Below are 18,029 nucleotides of genomic sequence, written 5' to 3' on the forward strand. Positions count from 1 at the left end.
ACTGGGTATAAAGATTTCTATTTGCACAGTACTGCTTTTGCTCATTGTTAGCCCAATATAAGGAATTAATGAAATCTCAATTATGGATTTGGAAAAAAAACATTAAACTCTTGTCTTTGGTCCCTTAGAAAGTTTGCAGTAGAATTAGGGTTAAAACTGTTGCTGAATTCCAAACATCACTTTAGTTCTTACCAATTGAGCGATCACAACACAGTGGTGAGTGCACAGCTCAGCTGTTCCATACCTAGAACGTGAAAAAGAGAGAGAAGTTAGTGAGTCTGTGTTTCCTAGTCTTCTACAGATTAAACAGTATAATTCTTGTCTCAGAGATAGCCATTTCCCCTAAAACATTTAAACTTGATGGACACCGATACAATTTACTTGAGAGAACTGCTCCAAAAAAACCCAATACGCAATAGAAAAATTATGTTCCCCTTGTATGAATGTAAAAATGGCTACGCCATTTCTGCTCCTAATTTGCAAAATACGCTCTACATTTGAAAATAATCCAATTCTAGGACAATTTTGTCTTAAAAAGGGAATTACATGCAACAACAGAACTAACTGGATCTGTGGAAATCCTGCTTGACTTCAAATGAAGACATCTTACCGGGCAAGGAAGCACCACGAGTCTATTGCTAGCAGAGATGTGATCATACTAGAACCCAGCACAGCATCCAGCAGAGCATACTCCTGAGGAAAACATATTATTTAAGTTCAAGCAGAAACAGACTGGAGGCCTACTATTGCTTTTACTCCATTAATTGGCATGAAACGTAATAAGATTTTCAGCTTTCCCAATTTGAAGTGTTCTAATAACTGATTTTCATCCTCTATATTCAGCTACAGTACTAACCAAACAGCTACATCCTTAGTTTTGCATACTTTGAACATACACGTACATTCATTACAATGAGCTGAAGATCCCTCACTTCTCAAAATATTTCTCCATGCACATCTCTTCATTGCGAGGCAACTCTTAATGAATATATATAAAGCAACGGATCACCAATTTTTTTGCCAACTTTATTGGCACCTTACTAAAAAAATAAATCAAACCTTTCCTCTTTTAGGAACACAAATTTTATCTGAAAGCAGCATGCAGGAAAAAGAAACTAAATTAGGGCTATAACGTTTATGACAGCTCTTAACTTTTTAAAGCTTTACATTTATGCATAGACAAAAGAACCTCTAGATAATAAAATGTGAAAAACTTTTAAAATACTACATAACAGTAATCAAATCCCAGAATACTCCTCCGAAGTAGAAAATTTTTCTTACTACCATTTTATGGTGTGTTCTTAGCGGAAATCATAACAAGATAGTCTACTCGAATATTAAATACCACTTTCTTATTACTTCACAGTATAGATCAACAAAACCAGGTATACTTAATACAAGTTAAATACTGCGTAAAAGAAAGCACTGAACTTTTAATAACAACTTCATGCCCCCCTGCAAAGAGAACAAAAGTTTCTAACACAATTAAATTTCCCAAAAACTTGTAAGAAGCTTGATTTTCCTCATTGCCTCACAAATGATGTTTTCTGGATACCTGAACTCCTGCATCATGGCTGCTGTCTGAAGAATAACTCAAAGCACTTTGTAACTAATCATCTCTTCAGAGCTAGATCATTAGCAAGAGCTCATTCTTTTTCAAGTATTATCTATGCATCAGAACAGCTGAAGAAATGATAAGCAAAAATCAATCTTACCAGCTGAGGAAAGTGTGATGGGAGTGTGGAAGCAATGTAGGAGCACAGGTGAATGCAGACATAGTGATACAGGGTGATGGGAACTGCTGGCTGTCCTGTGCCAATCACCTCTGGCAAACAAACAGGGAGAGAAAGCTCGGCAGAACATTGCTGGAAACTGAGGAAAAGAGCTGAGAAAAAAGACAGGCTGGGGATAGGGTTGAGGGGTAAGAAAGGAAGGAGAAAAAAAAAAAAAAGAAAACAGTTGGGTTACAGATAGGCAAGTCCAAAATCCTGCAAACATCATCTCTACTACAGAATCTGTGTTTCTGACTAGAAGCTGCGGCAGTAACTTCAATGCTTTATTTGTATGTAGATGTATATTTCTGACTACCTTCCTCGCTTACAAATTCAAGTCACTATTAGAGAGTTCAGGCATAAAAATGCAAGTATCGACAAATTACATGTTTACCTCTTTCTTTGACCTGGACTTAGCCTAATACTATCCCTTTCCCAAAATAACAAAGGCATCTCTGGCTCTGTGTCCTTCACCCCTGAGGCAGAACATCAGATGATGTTTTTCCCAGCATAAGGATGTAAATTGATAGTCTGTCAAACTTTGCTGTTGGGTTGTGAGGGAAATCTGAGCAAGTAAGCCCCTTTGTTCACCCACACTGACTGATCGCTCTGGTGAAGAATTACAGTGAGAACTTTTTTAGTACCGTTTTCCTGTGTTCCAGAGGGTTTGCACTTCTTCAGGCTGAGAAGACAGCTTGTCCATGATGGCAATCAGGAGGAGACACTGGGGCAGCTGCTGCTCAGGAGGAAGACCTATAGAGTTTTATTTTGAAGTGTGATGCTAGTCACCCTTGGAAATACATATGCTGTGTAAACTAGCTTTTAAGCAATTGACAAATGATGAAGAACTGATGATGCAAAAAAGTTCCCAGTAAAACAATCCAAAATCTCTTACATACTCAGCTGGAAAAAAAGGGAACATTTCAACATGAACATTATGTTTGAAATGAAAAATGAATGCAATATCCTGCATCTGGTAGAAGCTACAATATTGCAGTTCTGAAGTGTTGCTGCAACATGCTGCAAAGGAGTTATAGTCCAGATGCCTCATCCTTCCAGTCTGCCTGAAAGCACTGGGTGCCTCAGACACCGAATACACAAAGTTTTCCTCCAAGTGTTGCGATAATCACAAGGCCAGAGTGCACATATGAGAGAGAAGTAAGCCCAGACTGCACTGACAAAAGGAGCAACTGCTGCTCACATCGTAAATCCCACACGGTAGCACAGCTGTCTCAGAATTATGACATGTTGGGCAGGGCACAATTTTTAATGGTGGTTATGATCATCTTCCATTTTGAAGACATATTATTTTCCACTGAAAATACATAATTTAGGAAAAATAACTGTCTTCCTCCATCAACAGCACAGCAGAACGCGTTTACCTTACTTTAAAAGGTTGTGATACAGATATAGATTGAAATTATGCAAAGCAGCAAAATTAATAGGATTTCTGTTAACCAAGTTAATATTGCAGTTATTGTGAGTGCTTTGTAAAACACGCATTCAACAGCAACATCAACTGCTACACAAATTCACCTGAACGAGCATGCAGCTGCCTATACCATAGTACTTACAAAAGAAAAAGAGGCAAGCAACCCAGTACAGAATGTGGTCCAGAAAGACAAAATATCAAGCCAGATCCCTCAGAGATGGTTGCATAGTATTGAAACAGTGGTAATTGTATTTTAAACCCACCTAAATTGTCACTTAACACTTGCTCCATAAAAGGGCTAAAGGGAAGAAGCTGGTTGATGAGAGGGTCTAGAGCCACAAGAAAAACACGGGATATTTCATCTCGATGAACCTCTGAGATCACTGGAGCATAGAGACTGGGAGGAAATTTGCTGAGGGAGATGGAAAGAAACATATTCTCAGTACAATTACTTTTCAAAACAGCTACAAAAAGGCAAACTCATGATCTCCCTGTTATTGTTAAACAAAAGACAGAAAAGACTCCTCATTTTTTATTATCTACTATAGCCTGAAAGTTACAACTTTGTATTCAGCCTTTAAAGTAAGCTTGAAAACCCTACATTGTATTAAACATTGAAAGAAAAACCTACAAGCTCACAGAACAGGCATGTAAGATATGTAATATTAAGAAGAAATATACTGAATCACCAAAAAAGACAAGCAATGACAAGCCAAGAAGACACTTGTAGAAAAATTGATAGTCATAAATATGACAGTACTAATTTAAACAGACAACACTAATAAAAGGGTACCACTTAATTTCTTTGAAAAGAAAAAAAGAGAAAGCTGAGCAGTAAAAGAAAGTGATATAAGAATAAAGTAAAAGAGATCATGAAATGAAAACCTACTTTTGTAGCTTATAAAGAGACTGTAAAAATGGTAACTTCCTACTTCAAAAGTTTGAATGAAAAGAGTGAATGAAAGTTTACAGCCTTCCACTTGAGAATGTGATCCACAAGGTAAGTAAAGTCAGAAGAGGGAACTCTTTTTTTTTTAAAAAAACCAACCAAACAAACAAAAAAACCCACAACCACCCACCACCTGATCTTGGATCTTGCAGCAAAACATTCAGTAAACTCACACACACATCTCACTACAGAATCTGGTTTCAATTCCAAAGGAATAACTGAAATCAGACCTCTCTTTCACTTTGCCCTGTTCTTCCCCACTACTGCAGCACACAGAACAAGTCCTTTGCAAGAAAAATGATAAGCCGTTTGCAGATTATAGAAGGGAATACTTATGAGCATCATATTACTAAAGCTTTTGTTTCCAGGAGAACCAGAGTCCTGTTAGGAGATTTCATGAGACTGCAAGCACAGCAGCAAAGCTGTGACAAAAAAAAATAATCTTAGATACTGTTTCAAATTCCCTTCAGGACGAATATTGCCATACTTTAACTTCAAGTAGAAAGGATCTGTCCAAGTGTTGCTACTGACACCTGCATTTACTCTATTTTTTTTTTTTCACTAGAATTTGAGACAAAAAAAAAGCGCAGGGCCATTTAGTTATACGTGAAAGAGAAATTAATTAGGATTGCTAGGAAATGGTAATTCTCTATTGTCTTGACTTTGCATGAGTTGACTAACATCACACTACTGTTTTAAAGTACACTGCTAGGCCACTGTTTTAACTCTGCCTAACTGCTTCATGGCAGGGTGACTGAAGAACAACTCCTACCTTCAGGAATTCTGACTTTAGGAACAGTTTTCAAATAATCTTTCCTAAGCAGACCCAGTGTCCAAGCCAATCAATGCGCACATTCTAACAAAACTTAATGAGAAATGCTGACATAAGTAATTGCAACCAAGTTAGTGGTTTGGCGGTATTTGAAACTCACAGCATTGATGAAAAACGAATTTAAGGTAACTTAGTACCATACAAAAAAGCACAATTTATACAAAAATCTTTTTAGATTTCTGTGCGTGAAAAAGAAAGCAACAGTTCTAGAACAAGAACTCACCTCAAAATACTCTAACTTTAAAAATGATAATTCATCTCCATACCTGGAAATGTTATTAAGATGCTATCAGTAGTTAGTTATTGGTACTTCACTTACCTGTATATCTGAATAAACAGCTGATGCAACTGAGAGCATAAATCCGAGAAGAAAGAAAGAAATTCCTGCAAAAGACATTAATTTTGAAAGGTACTTTTAATGTAAAATGCATGATTATGTTTTTTTCCGGTTCTACTATTTTCATGTGTGAAATACTACACATGAAAAAACTGGTTAAGTTGCAACAATCCACAGCACAAAGCAAGTGCAAAACAAACAATAAACAAAGTATTCCTAGGATTAATTACCACACATATATATTTTTTTTTCTGAAACGTTATGTTTCTAGACTTAGTTAAAAAATAATAAGAACAGTTGTAGTAGCCACAGAGAGCTGTAAAAATCTGAAATGCTCTACATGCTATAAAGCTCTTATCCTGTCATTATGCTGTTCATTTTGTGACAAAATGAACATCAAAGCCTTGCTTTGACACCATGGGTCAAAGCAGATGCAGAGCACACCACCACTGCTATTCATAGAGAGCAAAATTCTTCCACGTGCATTCTAAAAATGGGTAGATTTATGGCATCCCTTCTAATAACCAGGAGATTAAATCACAGCAATGAAGTGGTTTGGCCAGGGAGAGAGCAGGAAGTTAGTGTCAGAGCCAGTACCAGTACAGTTTCATTTCTTACTACGAATGCCACATCCAAACTATTTGACTGTGCTGCCTGTTAAAGTATGTTGTCCCATGGCAAAAGGCTATAAGTGCTACTCAGGAAAACATTTAGGTGAAAATACAAATGAAAAGGGAGCTACTCATGTCTTTAAGTCTATTTGAGAATTCTATTAGTCTCAGGATAACAAAACTTCAGAAAGTTAGAGCCACGACTGTGATCATTAGGGAAAAATGAGCAACAATTCTGAAACCTTAGCAACGAGATTCACCTGCTTAATTCTTCCAGCTAAAGTTGCTACTGCATTGACTCAAGGCTGCAAGTAAAGACCGGGCGTTTCCTACCAACTCCTCAGTGACACTGCTTGTAACAGATTTTTTTTTTTCTTTCTGTTAAATCACATCAATAATCCTGCTTAGGCTTGTGAGTGTATTCAGGTGGAAACTACAAGAAGGTTACGTATGAATGTTGGTTATACCACTCGTATAGTATAGTTGTAAATTGGTAAGATATTATGGAGTACATAATTATTCTGTTTGCAGACCAGAGGCTTATAATCGATATTAATGTAGAATTCAAGGAATAAAACCTACCTTGGTGTAGTGTACAAGGGAATTAGCAAAGAATCTGCAGAGTTTGACAGTCTTCTGAAACAGCCTGAGGTCAGTGCCCTCCTGTCCAAAAAAGCAGTTCTAAAATTTAATATACAGAGTAACATGCTACAGATGAAACTTAAACTGCTAACAGTGCTCAAAAACTATTTCAAACTCGATTCTCTACAAATTCTGCAGCAATGGGGGAAAAACTTTAGAAATCTTCAGTGTGCCTCAATATTTTTATACCAATATTGAACTGAAATGTTATCCTTTGATTGACCTTGGGATATCATCAGTTTAGAAAACAAACAAAATTCCCAGAGTATGGTGTAAACTTGTTTTCAGTGCCTCACTAAAACATCTCCAATGTAAACAAAGTCAATGGGCCTGATTTTCTGGTGGTTTCAAAAGAACAAGGGATTCTGCCTAGCACATTAAAAAACATCAAAAAAAATCCAAGCAAAGTGAATTTATCTTCCTCAAGTTCAACAGCAGCTTTGGAACCTTTCTAATTTACCTGTATGTCTGACATCTTCATTTCCTCAGCCAGTTGCAGGCAGGATTGAAAAGAAAGAAGAGTATCCTTGCACAGGCCACTGAGGATGTCACTGTGTTTCAGGTGGCACTGCAGCAGAGAATGATGCTTCAGGCTTTGCCTACAAGGCAGGAATATAATCAGATACTTAATTGTCAGATGTGATCATGCATTAAGTTAATATAAATCCAAATATCTCATTTTTCTATTTAGGCTTTTATACCTCACTAATCAGTGCAATACCCATGTACAAGGAAACCAGAAATGTAGAGGGAACAGCCCTCTTTGTAGCCATGACAGAAGCGCAAAGGGGAGGTAGGATGAAAGCACAAGACAGCACAACTCAAGCCAAAAACATGTACAAAACTGCAGGTCAGACCTCTAAAGATTATTTATTCAAACAGTGCTGTTTCAAATGCTCTTCTGTATTGCAGTGTAAAAAGTCATTACGTTTATTACTTTACTATTACTTTTTCATGCACAACTCCTAACTGTTTTCACTGGCAGCGCATTTAATTCCACTTACTAGCTAAATTTCCAAAGGTATTGAATTCTCTAATTTCAATTTCAGCTGAAACTCTGAACATGAAACTAGTGTAACTCTGGTTATATAAAACCACAGTCCAGTCATATTACAATAAAATGCAAAGAGTTTAAAGACATACTTGATTATGAACTTCCACGCATTGGCATGAAGTGCATGGTCCATATTGGAGATGACAGAGCAGATCTCTAGCACGGTGTGGATTACTGTGAAGGAAATAATAATAGCAACAACTGAGTTAAAGCAGATTCCTAAGTTCACAGCTATGTTTCTCTCCTGGCAAAACAACAGCAATCACAAACACTAGAGAATACCACCACGCTGACACTGAATCAGGAATAGCTCAGTGCTTAGATGCCTCCCCTTTCCTACAAATCTATGCAACATCCCCCATCTCACAGAGTTTCAGGAGAAAAAATGAATATGCTTCAAGCTGCAAAATGCTGCCTTCTGAAGTGCTGCTGGTCAGAACAGCAGGAACTGAGCATGATCAGTTTTAAAGATTTAAACATACTTCCTACAGAAAAGAAAAAAAAAAAAGCTGTTTTTTGAACAAAAGTCAAAAAGCTTTAGAACCACATATACCTGACACCATATCTGTGATGTTATCTTCAGCAGAAGCAGAGCCCACAGAAATCTGATCAAATAGTTCCATCAGCTGTTTCTGAAGAGAGTAAGTTTCCTTGAACATCGCTTGTAGGAGATCAGAAATCAAGTGTAGATGCTCACAGTACACTGATTCGCTGTCCTGTAGGAAACGGGGAAGAAGAGGTTAAAAAAAACACACACGGGAATCACAATCTGAGCAAGGCATATATGTACCTACTTTAACTCAATATTGAACCTGATCTATAGTTTCTGATACGGACTCTTATTTGCTAAATATAAAATGCTAATCACCTGCAGTCTAATCAACAGCTAACGAAGTCTGTCTGGCTCTGGTGAGTATCGTTGGCTTTGGATTAGGCTTTGATGCATGAACCTATGATCATATTTCTGAACAAAGCAGTACAACATTAGCAACAAAGGAAGTAGACTATTTCAAATATTTCTCAATACTTTCAAATTAGCATTGTTATATAAAAGGTATGGCAAATGAGTTCAAGCCCTGACATGGAAAACCGCTGTAAATCTTTCATTAAGAAAGAAAAGTTGAAAAGTGAAAATGAAGGCTGACCAAAAGCTATTGTCCTCACGATAACCTTCTTTTATTTTCACTGTTTAAGGGGAACTTACTTGTTGTATCTGAAACCAATATACATTGCTCATTGTACCTAACATAAGGGTCCTAATCTCAACATTCAATCCACTTTGGAACTTGCATAGAAATAAGTAGCCGTTTTGGTCACCATTTGTAGCTCCGAAACCTACTGCAGTTATCAGAAGCGCACAGATGTCACAGCCTAAATTCAAAAGCAAAATGTTCAACTGACACTGATGCGAAATTTGAAAATAGCATAGCCCATGTCTAGCACTGCCAGGTCAGAAATTCTGGGCAGACAGCTGAAAAACCATCTTTGTACTTGTACACTAAGTACATTCTGTAAATGATTAGATAGCAATAAAAAAAATCTACAACAATATTATTTTGAATTAGGAACATTTCCTAAAAACTAACCAGAAGGGGAATTTTTCTAACAGAGACCTACCTTGCAGTGTGTAAACGTGTTCTTTATTACATAAAGAACAGAGGATGGAAGGGTGCGGATATTCTCCAGAGGCACACACTCTTGCAGCGTGCAGACATACCGTACGCAACTGGTCAGAGTTTCCAACAGTTGCACTATAGTCTTAGATCAAGAACAAACAACAGCAATCAATGTTTTTCAATCCAACAGTAATTTCAGAAGCACCTTTTTTTTTTTTGTGGAATTGCTCCTAGGTTCTTACAACATTTAAAGTTCACAGCTATTTGCATAAATAAGTTGTTTATTAAAGATGAATTCTATAGCTTTTTTCTGATATTATACCCTCTTTGAAAGCCTCGTATTTCTTTTCACTACTGTTCTCAACTTACAAAAAATTTTAAACTCCAAATTAAGTGACTGCATAAACAGTTGCCAGATTTACTGTTTAAATACGGAGAATTAAATTCCATTTACATTAGATACTAAGCAGAATTTGAGATTTTCTTTAAATTCTGATTAGATCACATGCTAAATGTAGTCAAATAATTCACAAAATTTTAACTGAACTTCAACTGCAAAGGAAGTTCAGATTACATTTTTACGAGTTGGCTAGTAGTATAAGTATTCTAAAATATGTTAATTTCTTAGGTAAAATCAAAGCATAATAGACTTGCCTGTAACAGATTCCTTACAGTACTGCATAACTCTGTATTCTGGCTGGTTAATCCTTTGGCCTCACTGGATAATTCATACATCAAGTTATCATACAGCTGTAGAGTCTGTCAGAAAAAAAAGCAAAGCTGGAAATTTATATATAGAAAGGTATAACTATTTGTGTGCATATGTTTATATCTGCTTGCTTGCTTAGACTGCAGTCATAGTCTACTGAGATAACTCACAGGAGTAAATAATGCTTTCTAGCATTTAAATCATAAAACTTGATATACCAAGATGTGAAAACCATCTATTCTTCTCAAATTACAGCCAGAAGTTAAGTTAGCTGCTATTTTCTAAAAATCTGTTACCAAAATAAACTTTCTAGCTAATTAACTTAACAGATACCTCATCCTAACAGAGATTTTTTTCTTAATTAAAACCACACCATTTTGAGATAAAAGGTTATTTTCTTTTTGTCTCAGAAAGTGTTTTTTGTTGAGAACAATCATTAACATTTTGAATAAAGAAATAACGTTTTAAGACCTACAAATAACAATTTCTGCTTTGGTCTAGGTCCATGTATATTTTACGAGAGATCCTGCTGAGACTGCAAAGACAGAACAGCTTCTAGGCACGTGCAGGGTACTACATAAACTGGTATGGCACAGTAATCCCTGTTCAGGATATGCATGTTATGAGCCATTTTTCTTGTAATCTCTAAAATCTGCTAGAAGACATGCAAGAAAGGAAATGGAAATCAACTGGGCATTTTTACAGGCTTGTTAAAGTATACAAGCTGAGGCCTGAAACTCAGCAATTCACTACTGCTTTAAGTCCACTAAGATGTATGCACTGGAGAGTTTAATATTACAGCCCAAAATTCTCTATTATTTAATCAAAAAAGAGACCTTCTGTTAGTCATTGCCTAAAAGTTTATTCACCATATTACTCACAAATATCACAAAAATTATTCATGATATATGGGTGTTGGGTTCTTCAACTTATTTGTCCCGAGAGCCTGCCCCAAGTGAAAACAACCTTAGTCATTTATAAAAAGCCTACCTTCTCAAAAATAAATAAAAAACAATTCTGTCACTAAATATAGAAAGCAGAACATCATACGTTTGATCCTCTCCCTACTGTAAAGAATAGTAAAAATCATATAAATAATCCAACAACGTAAAACTGTTAAATTTTTAAGGGGTAAAATGTTTATTTCAAGCTGTGCTTGCAAAGCAATGATTCTATAATGAGACCTCAAAAGAATCAAGGCACTCTAAGCAGGTTTTTAGCACTGCACTGACTGAAATTTTCGTATTTCATTGAAGGTGTCATACCTTAGGCAATACTTTTGAGAAAAAAGTTTGTTCCAAATCTGCAAGGCTGATATGAGGCAAAAACATTTCAGTCATGATCCTCAGAACACCTGCAAAGCAAAATATTTCTAAAATGTTACTGAAAACCATTTGATTATCAGAAGTATGTAGCTACCAAGCACATGGAAGAAAGAACTGAGTGAAGTGGAAACTGGTCAGATACTTGATTTTGAAACAAGTAACATCGCATTTGCAACATATGCATTTTCTGAATCATCAAGTAACAATAAAAGCTCCAACGTGCATAAACCCATTAATAACTGCATCACACCTGACTACACTTAGTTGAAGGTGGGGCACAACTGTTTGCCCAAAGTCTGGGCAATTTTCCATGTTCTAAAGTGCAAACAGTTACACATCTGAAGTGCTGGCTGGCACTAACACACAGCTGAGCAGTGAATGTTAGCGAGAGTCCTAACCAGGTGTATATCAGCATTTTCTTGATCACTCTCAGGTATTACAAGAGTTCAACCACCTGTCAGATAATGGCCAAAAATACAATAAAATACAAGACAAAAAGCACTCCTTCTTTCAGCAGTCTACAAATCAGAAGCAGCAGAAAGGAAAAAGCAGCCTTACGTGCATAGCTTATGGGTTTTTCTAAAACATGCAATTCCTGTAACATACAATGTCCAGCAGGATTGCTAAAGGCAGTGAAAGTAGGACACCAGTGATAGCGTAAATATTTTTAACTACTGCAGACCTTATATTTGCAATACAATAAGCCTTAGGAAGAAGCAGCACCTCTTGGCCACTACTTACGAACGTGCTCAGTCCAGTCTTCAGACTCTTGATACATACAGTAAAAACGTTAAAGAAAGTCAAGTTCATTCTGCCATAAAGATGTAATTTCTCACACTATGTGCTGTGTGGGCTTTAACCACCTCATGAAATTAACGGGGATGCTCCACAGCTGCTACGGGTGGGTGCTCAGTACCCACATTCCAGCAGCACTGTGCCAGAGAGTAAGATTTGGGGGTTGTGATTTGTGGGCTATGTTTTTTGTTTGTTTGACTTTTTTTTATGGGGGCAACAGGGGTGTTATTGAAAGGGCTAGAAGAACCACACGGTATTTTCTACTGCAGTTTTTTATTTTACTTTATTATTTCGGTGAAGGGCAGCGCTTGCGTTCAGTGAAACCCAGCACACCCGGCTTTTCTCTCCTGTTTCACCCCTTGTAAAGCTTGCAGCGCTTTTCCCTCTCACAAGTCGCTTTGCTCGACCCGTGCAGGCTGCCCATCCCGCCCCCCCGCCATTTTAGGGTCACTCCCCCGACGGCGGAGACCCCCGCACACCCACTCCCCACAACAACCCAGCAGCCGAACCGCCTCCCGGGGGAAGGATATGAGGAGCCGGGGCAGGACGGCGGGCAGCTCCCGGCGGCAGAGCTCCCAATCCCAGCCGCCCAGCTCCTGCAGGAGCAGCTCGGGGTCGGTTCGCGACATGGCGGCCGCTCCCCTCACCTCAGCGCCGGCGGCTGGAAGCGGCGCGAGCCGCGGCTTTTCCCGCCGCTATCCCAGCAGCCCCCGCGCGGGACCGGGGCGGCTGCGTGCGCGTAGCCCTTTTGTGCCCCGGCCCCGCGCATGCGCATTGCGACGCGGAAGGAGGCAGCGCAGCCATGTGGGGCAGGGGGAGAGCGGGCAGCGGGGTACGGGCACCCCCTGCCAGTAACGGCTGCTGAGCTTTATCTTCTTATTTATTTTTTATCATTTTATTTTTATTATTTATTTTTATTACTTCATTTATTTTTAATTTTTATTATTTCTTTTTTTATTCTTCAGTATTTTATTTTTTATTAGTTTATTCTTTACTATTTTATTTTTTACTCTTTTATTCTTTATTATTTTATTTTTCATTATTTTATTCTTTATTATTTTGGATTTTTAAACAGGACCCCGCTCTCATTTTTCAATAGGATGCTATCAGCATTTTCTTCTAACACGCTATTAAACCCTTACTGTTACCATCTCGCCATTTAACGATGCCTAAAACTGTTTTTCACTCCTTTTGCAGAAATAATTAAGCCGATTCCTTGGCAAAGCAGCCAGTGTTCAGCCTACAGAGCGCGCTTTCCCACCGCGGTGACTGCATGGAAGCGTACAAAAGAAAAATCGTCCCGTCTCTCCTGGGGGAGTGTTCCTGCCTGTGACTTTTTGGGCTGTTCTTGCTGAAAATGGCATTTCGGTTTAATTTTGCTATTGAGGAAAATGAAAGCACTGAGCCAGGCGCTCACGGTGAGGCGGACTCGCAGCTGGACCCTCCAAAACACGAGCAAATGGCCCATGCAGCAGCAGCCTGCAGCCCGCAGCCAGGCACCGCAAAGCACGCAGGTAAGGGACAGTCAGAGAACAAGTTGTGCTCCCCAGCAGCCAGGGAGCACCACGTTCCCGAAGATGTCAGCAAAGTACTGGAAAATAAAGTCTTGGAAACCGTGTCAGACCTGCGTTATGTAAACGTGGCCGTGGTGGAAATGACGTGTCGGGATGGCACGCACGGGGAAGACGTCGTGTCGAAAAGCGTCTCTGCTCACTCTGATCTCATCCCAGGGGTCTATGAGGGGGGGCTGAAAATCTGGGAGTGCACCTTCGATCTCCTGGAGTACCTGTCTGAGGCTGACCTGCAGTTTGCCAACAAGGCAGTGCTGGATCTTGGGTGTGGGGCTGGACTGCTGGGAATAGCTGCGTTACGGGGAAAAGCTGGAAAAGTCCACTTCCAGGATTACAACAGCACGGTGATCAACGAAATAACCTTGCCTAATGTGGTGGCTAACTGTGTAAATGATGGCAATGGGACTGGTGGGGGAGATGATAGAAAACTTGTTAAGCCTCCTTCAAAGAGGCCCAGGAAAGCAGAGTGCTTACCTGACGCGCTCAGCAAATGCAGATTTTTTTCTGGAGAGTGGTCAGAAGTCAGCCGGCTCCTGCTCAGCAGCTGCGAACCCTGTTCAAAATACGATGTCATTCTCACATCCGAGACCATCTATAACCCTGACTACTACGGTGCTTTGCACGATACACTGTCTCAGCTGTTGGACAGAAACGGCCGTGTGTACTTGGCAAGCAAAGCGCATTACTTTGGGGTTGGTGGCGGCATCTACCTCTTTGAGAAATTCATTGAGGAGAGGAAGGTGTTCAGAATCAGCACGGTTAAAGTCATTGATAAAGGGCTGAAGCGGTTTATCATGGAAATGGCCTTTAAAGATTCCAGTTAAAATTAATTCAACCACTGGTGATTCAAAAATTTCTTAGTAAAGAACTACTTTAATCCTCCTATCTTTGCTTTTTTTCTGCTATTGAGTTACTCTGAATTGACAGGGTGATGCTGCTCTTTTCTAGCTTTTGAACTGTTTGACAAATTTTAGTGTTTGCCTGGAAGCGAAGACTCCTCTGATTGTGGTTTTGCAGAGAAAAATGTAGTATCTTCAAGTAGCATCTGTTTATACCACTTTTGCTATTTATATTTATTTTAAAATTAAGCAAGTCACTGTCCTCAGTCTCCCATTCTTTGGCAGTGCCAACACTAAGTTACAGGGACAGCCACTGAGCACAGCCTGAAGGTGACCATTTAGCATCCTAACACAGTGCAAAAAGTGGTTCTTAAGGGTCAAGCTCCCGACTCAGACATGATTTAACTGCAGTGACAAATTTCAGATTGAACTGCATAACTGTACTCTGCTGTTTTGCCACCAGAGGGGGATGTGATTGTATTTATCACCTGTATTCCATTCTGGTAACAATCTCGCAAATCTTTATAGTTTTTCCATATATAATGCACACATTACTTTTATTCAAACCTTTGAAAAAGCATACCAGAGGATATTTTCTACTGTGGTTTGCGAATTTTCGTATTCATATTTTGACGCATTCCTCAGAAATTTCAGCAAGGAATTGGAAAAAGGCATCCTCTTTGCAGAAATGAAAAATAATTTGTTTTAGAAATTGAGTTGGAAGAAGACTCTACATAAGATGTTCTTTAAAATGAACAACTAATAAACCTACAAACAGTCTAGGATACTGGAGGATGACAGAACTGAATTTTAGGTTGCAATTAGGAAAGGAGACTAACTAGAGTGCTATACTGGTTTTGGTAAGATCTTTCCAGATACTGACCATACAACATGACCCATTTTCCAAACCTGCTAAACACTTTAATACCTCTTCAGTCTTTTAGGCAGTTTGGCAGGGCAGCAGGCTTTTAGAAAAGCCTGTATGCAAGTCACTCCCCTGTGTCCTAGGCTGATGATACTGATGGTGAGACAAGACTGCACGTTGCTGAAGAAATTACCTAGTCAAAAAAATGCAAACAAACCCAAAGAAATACAAAATCTGGTCCCAAGTGTTTGGTGTCACCAACAACTCACACACAAAAAAGCAACCATGGTATGTTTTGCTTCAACTAAACCAGACAGCAGGCTGTTAGAGAACTCTACCAGGTACAGCAGTGGTACTGCTTGTCAGCGTACGCTGCTTTACTGCAGCAAAAACGCATGGGCGCCCTTGCAGAAATATAAACTCCGAGACAAGCCAACCACTGCAGTAAACTGGATAGAAGGATACTCAATAAATGCAGGGGAGAAAAGGCAATAAATAATCCGAGAAGGTGGAGAAAGACTTACTACAGCAGTGACTTAAATCACTTGGTATTGCGTAAAGTAAGTTCCCGTCACTGCAGCCCGTGAAAGCCAATGGCAAGATTCCTATTTTGACCGTGTTGCTATTAAGATAACCATAGAGGATTTCCTATACTTTACAGAAGAGCCTTAACAACTACTGTTGTTTCAAAAACAATTGTTAGCAGACTACTTTAAAGGGATACTTAGGAAATTACTGAAGTGCTCTTTCACAGGAGAGAGGAAAAAAGCAGTCAGTTGTGCTCTGCAAGCAGTCAGCTGTGATTGCGCTTTGGAATTTTTCTGCATCAGGTCTGAAACCGACCGATGACAGACAAGTACCGACTACAGACTGAGAAACAAAAGGAAGTTTTAGCTTTGGCAGATCAATGAAGTACTGTTAACAGTTCTTTGTCAAAACTGGGAAGTTGGAAACATCGCTACCACTTGCTATTTTCCATACCTCAGCCTTAAAACAAATCACTGCTTACACAGCGACTTTATAGCTTGTTCTACACCTGCTAGGTCTAGAGCTGTTTCCAAGAAGGGTACCTGAAGCCATAAGAAATCTTGACCCCTGTAACAATGAATATGATAAAGAACAAGAATCTCATGTATTTTTTGAATAAAGAAGGCACTTTGAATTGCCTGCTATAATGCTTCATCTGGAAAATATTACATGATCAATCTCACCCTCAGTTTTAATAATATTCCTTTGCTCAGCATCCTTATTTTATTTTTGGCTTGCTCAAGCAGCTCAGTTTTCATACAAATACAGAATCAGATTTTTTAGGACTTTCAAGTGAAGACTGCTAGAGCCACAATCACAACGACTGCACACCTGCAAACCAGGAATCCCAACAGTGGAATTAAGTTCCCATTTCTAAAATTACAGAAGAGAATCAATATAGGATATTTTTCTCAGGTGAAATCAGCAAAATTAGCATTGGGATTTCCATAAGTTCAGGTGAGTTCTATTCTGTTCTTAGAAGTCCGCAGATATACTCAGAGAGGAAGCAGAATTAAACAGTTTTGTGGGCTCAGTGTTCTGTTGATGTTTTAACATCAATAATAAAGCTGTTCTTAGATTAGGGAAGCCAGTAAGGCTTTCTCCCCTTGCCAAATCATCACCACCCTTGTGACCAGTTTCCTGCTTTTTTCATGATCTGGAATAAAAAAATCTTTAACTTACTTGTAATACTTGTACATCTACTTAATCACTAGGGTAATTAGCATTTCCCCAAGTTAAATTACAGTAGAAGATAACAGAATTTAGAAGACCCTCAAAAGTCTCTTTCTGATAACACAAACCATTACATCAGGCTCAGTTTCTTGGATGAGGAAACAAAGCGTTCAACTGGCAACTCAATTTTCAGCTCTTCCCAAGTCACCCCTTTTCTCCCCCGGCTCCATCCCCTCACTTTTTGAGAGAGTCATTACAATAAGAAATCCGGTCTAAATTATGTCCTTCTCGTAAGTATTGTGGAGAGAAGCATTAAAATCTGTCATAAAATGTTTCAGGAAACTAAATGAAAAAGCGTGTTTACTTTAACAGGCGCTGTCCTTAACTGATGACTTCCTCTTGAAGACTATTTGCTAATTTTGGGAAATGACAGGATTAAAAAAATAAATCAGTTTTGTATGCTGGCAAAAGTTAAATGGCATCCGTTCCAGTTACTTTGCTAAATGTTAGGGGAAAAAAAGCCCTGAGGAAAATACAAGTGGGAAGTGCTCAATTTGCAAATTATTGACTTGCATGCTATTCTTGGTAACTAGGTACAGGGGCGTGTAATCATTTTCTGAAATCAAAATCTTGGTATGAAACACCCAATGCTATCATAGCAATTGAAGTGGCGCAGACAGAAGAGCAATGCACAAAAGCATAAAGACAAGCGCAAAGAGCAGATAAATACAGTGGCATACAGAGGCACAGGAGGAGAAAGTCCAGTCTGTGCATAGGGAAAGCAGAGACCACCCAAGAGACCTGAAGCACCAGGTTCATCTCTTGCGTCTGGGTGATTATTGGGATGGAAATACCTGGATTTTTTCTAATGAGGAGTGGGACAAAAGGTTTGACGATGAGAACAGGAGATTCCCCTCTGCCCAGCCTCTGGTGATCAGTAAGTCGAAAAGGCCATCAGGTGCCCTTCAGCATACATTGG

At 38.9% G+C, this 18,029-nt stretch overlaps 2 protein-coding genes across 5 annotated transcripts in view; one reads left to right on the forward strand and one right to left on the reverse strand.

Annotated features, from left to right (window-relative positions):
• FIRRM (FIGNL1 interacting regulator of recombination and mitosis) overlaps positions 1-12,744 on the reverse strand; it is a 26,755-nt gene extending 14,011 nt beyond the window's left edge. Inside the window, exons 1-15 of one of the 3 annotated variants that reach the window (XM_013190119.3) lie at positions 12,605-12,738; positions 12,021-12,060; positions 11,220-11,308; positions 9,900-10,004; positions 9,247-9,387; positions 8,183-8,345; positions 7,719-7,803; positions 7,036-7,174; positions 6,516-6,596; positions 5,305-5,369; positions 3,468-3,616; positions 2,417-2,525; positions 1,716-1,902; positions 611-693; positions 193-244 (exon numbers count right to left, since the gene is read on the reverse strand). In XM_013190119.3, coding sequence (XP_013045573.2) covers positions 193-244; positions 611-693; positions 1,716-1,902; positions 2,417-2,525; positions 3,468-3,616; positions 5,305-5,369; positions 6,516-6,596; positions 7,036-7,174; positions 7,719-7,803; positions 8,183-8,345; positions 9,247-9,387; positions 9,900-10,004; positions 11,220-11,308; positions 12,021-12,060; positions 12,605-12,703 — 1,587 coding nt within the window. In that variant the 5' untranslated portion in view covers positions 12,704-12,738. Of the gene's footprint in view, positions 1-192; positions 245-610; positions 694-1,715; positions 1,903-2,416; positions 2,526-3,467; positions 3,617-5,304; positions 5,370-6,515; positions 6,597-7,035; positions 7,175-7,718; positions 7,804-8,182; positions 8,346-9,246; positions 9,388-9,899; positions 10,005-11,219; positions 11,309-11,961; positions 12,061-12,604 lie in introns of those variants that run through there. The other 2 variants (XM_048080193.2, XM_013190121.3) reach the window with 2 other exon arrangements.
• On the forward strand, positions 12,745-14,530 carry METTL18 (methyltransferase 18, RPL3 N3(tau)-histidine). 2 transcript variants are annotated; one of them, XM_067001504.1, is made up of 2 exons: positions 12,745-12,883; positions 13,272-14,530. In XM_067001504.1, the coding sequence occupies exon 2, from the start codon at positions 13,432-13,434 to the stop codon at positions 14,467-14,469; it is 1,038 nt and encodes a 345-aa protein (XP_066857605.1). In that variant the 5' UTR covers positions 12,745-12,883; positions 13,272-13,431; the 3' UTR covers positions 14,470-14,530. The 2 variants fall into 2 exon arrangements, with proteins under 2 accessions (XP_066857605.1, XP_047936160.2); XM_048080203.2 differs by having other exon boundaries at positions 12,799-12,906.
• Positions 14,531-18,029: the final 3,499 nt, after the last annotated feature.

This window comes from Anser cygnoides, chromosome 8 (assembly GCF_040182565.1).
Source record: "Anser cygnoides isolate HZ-2024a breed goose chromosome 8, Taihu_goose_T2T_genome, whole genome shotgun sequence".
NCBI classification, from domain to species: Eukaryota; Metazoa; Chordata; class Aves; order Anseriformes; family Anatidae; genus Anser; species Anser cygnoides.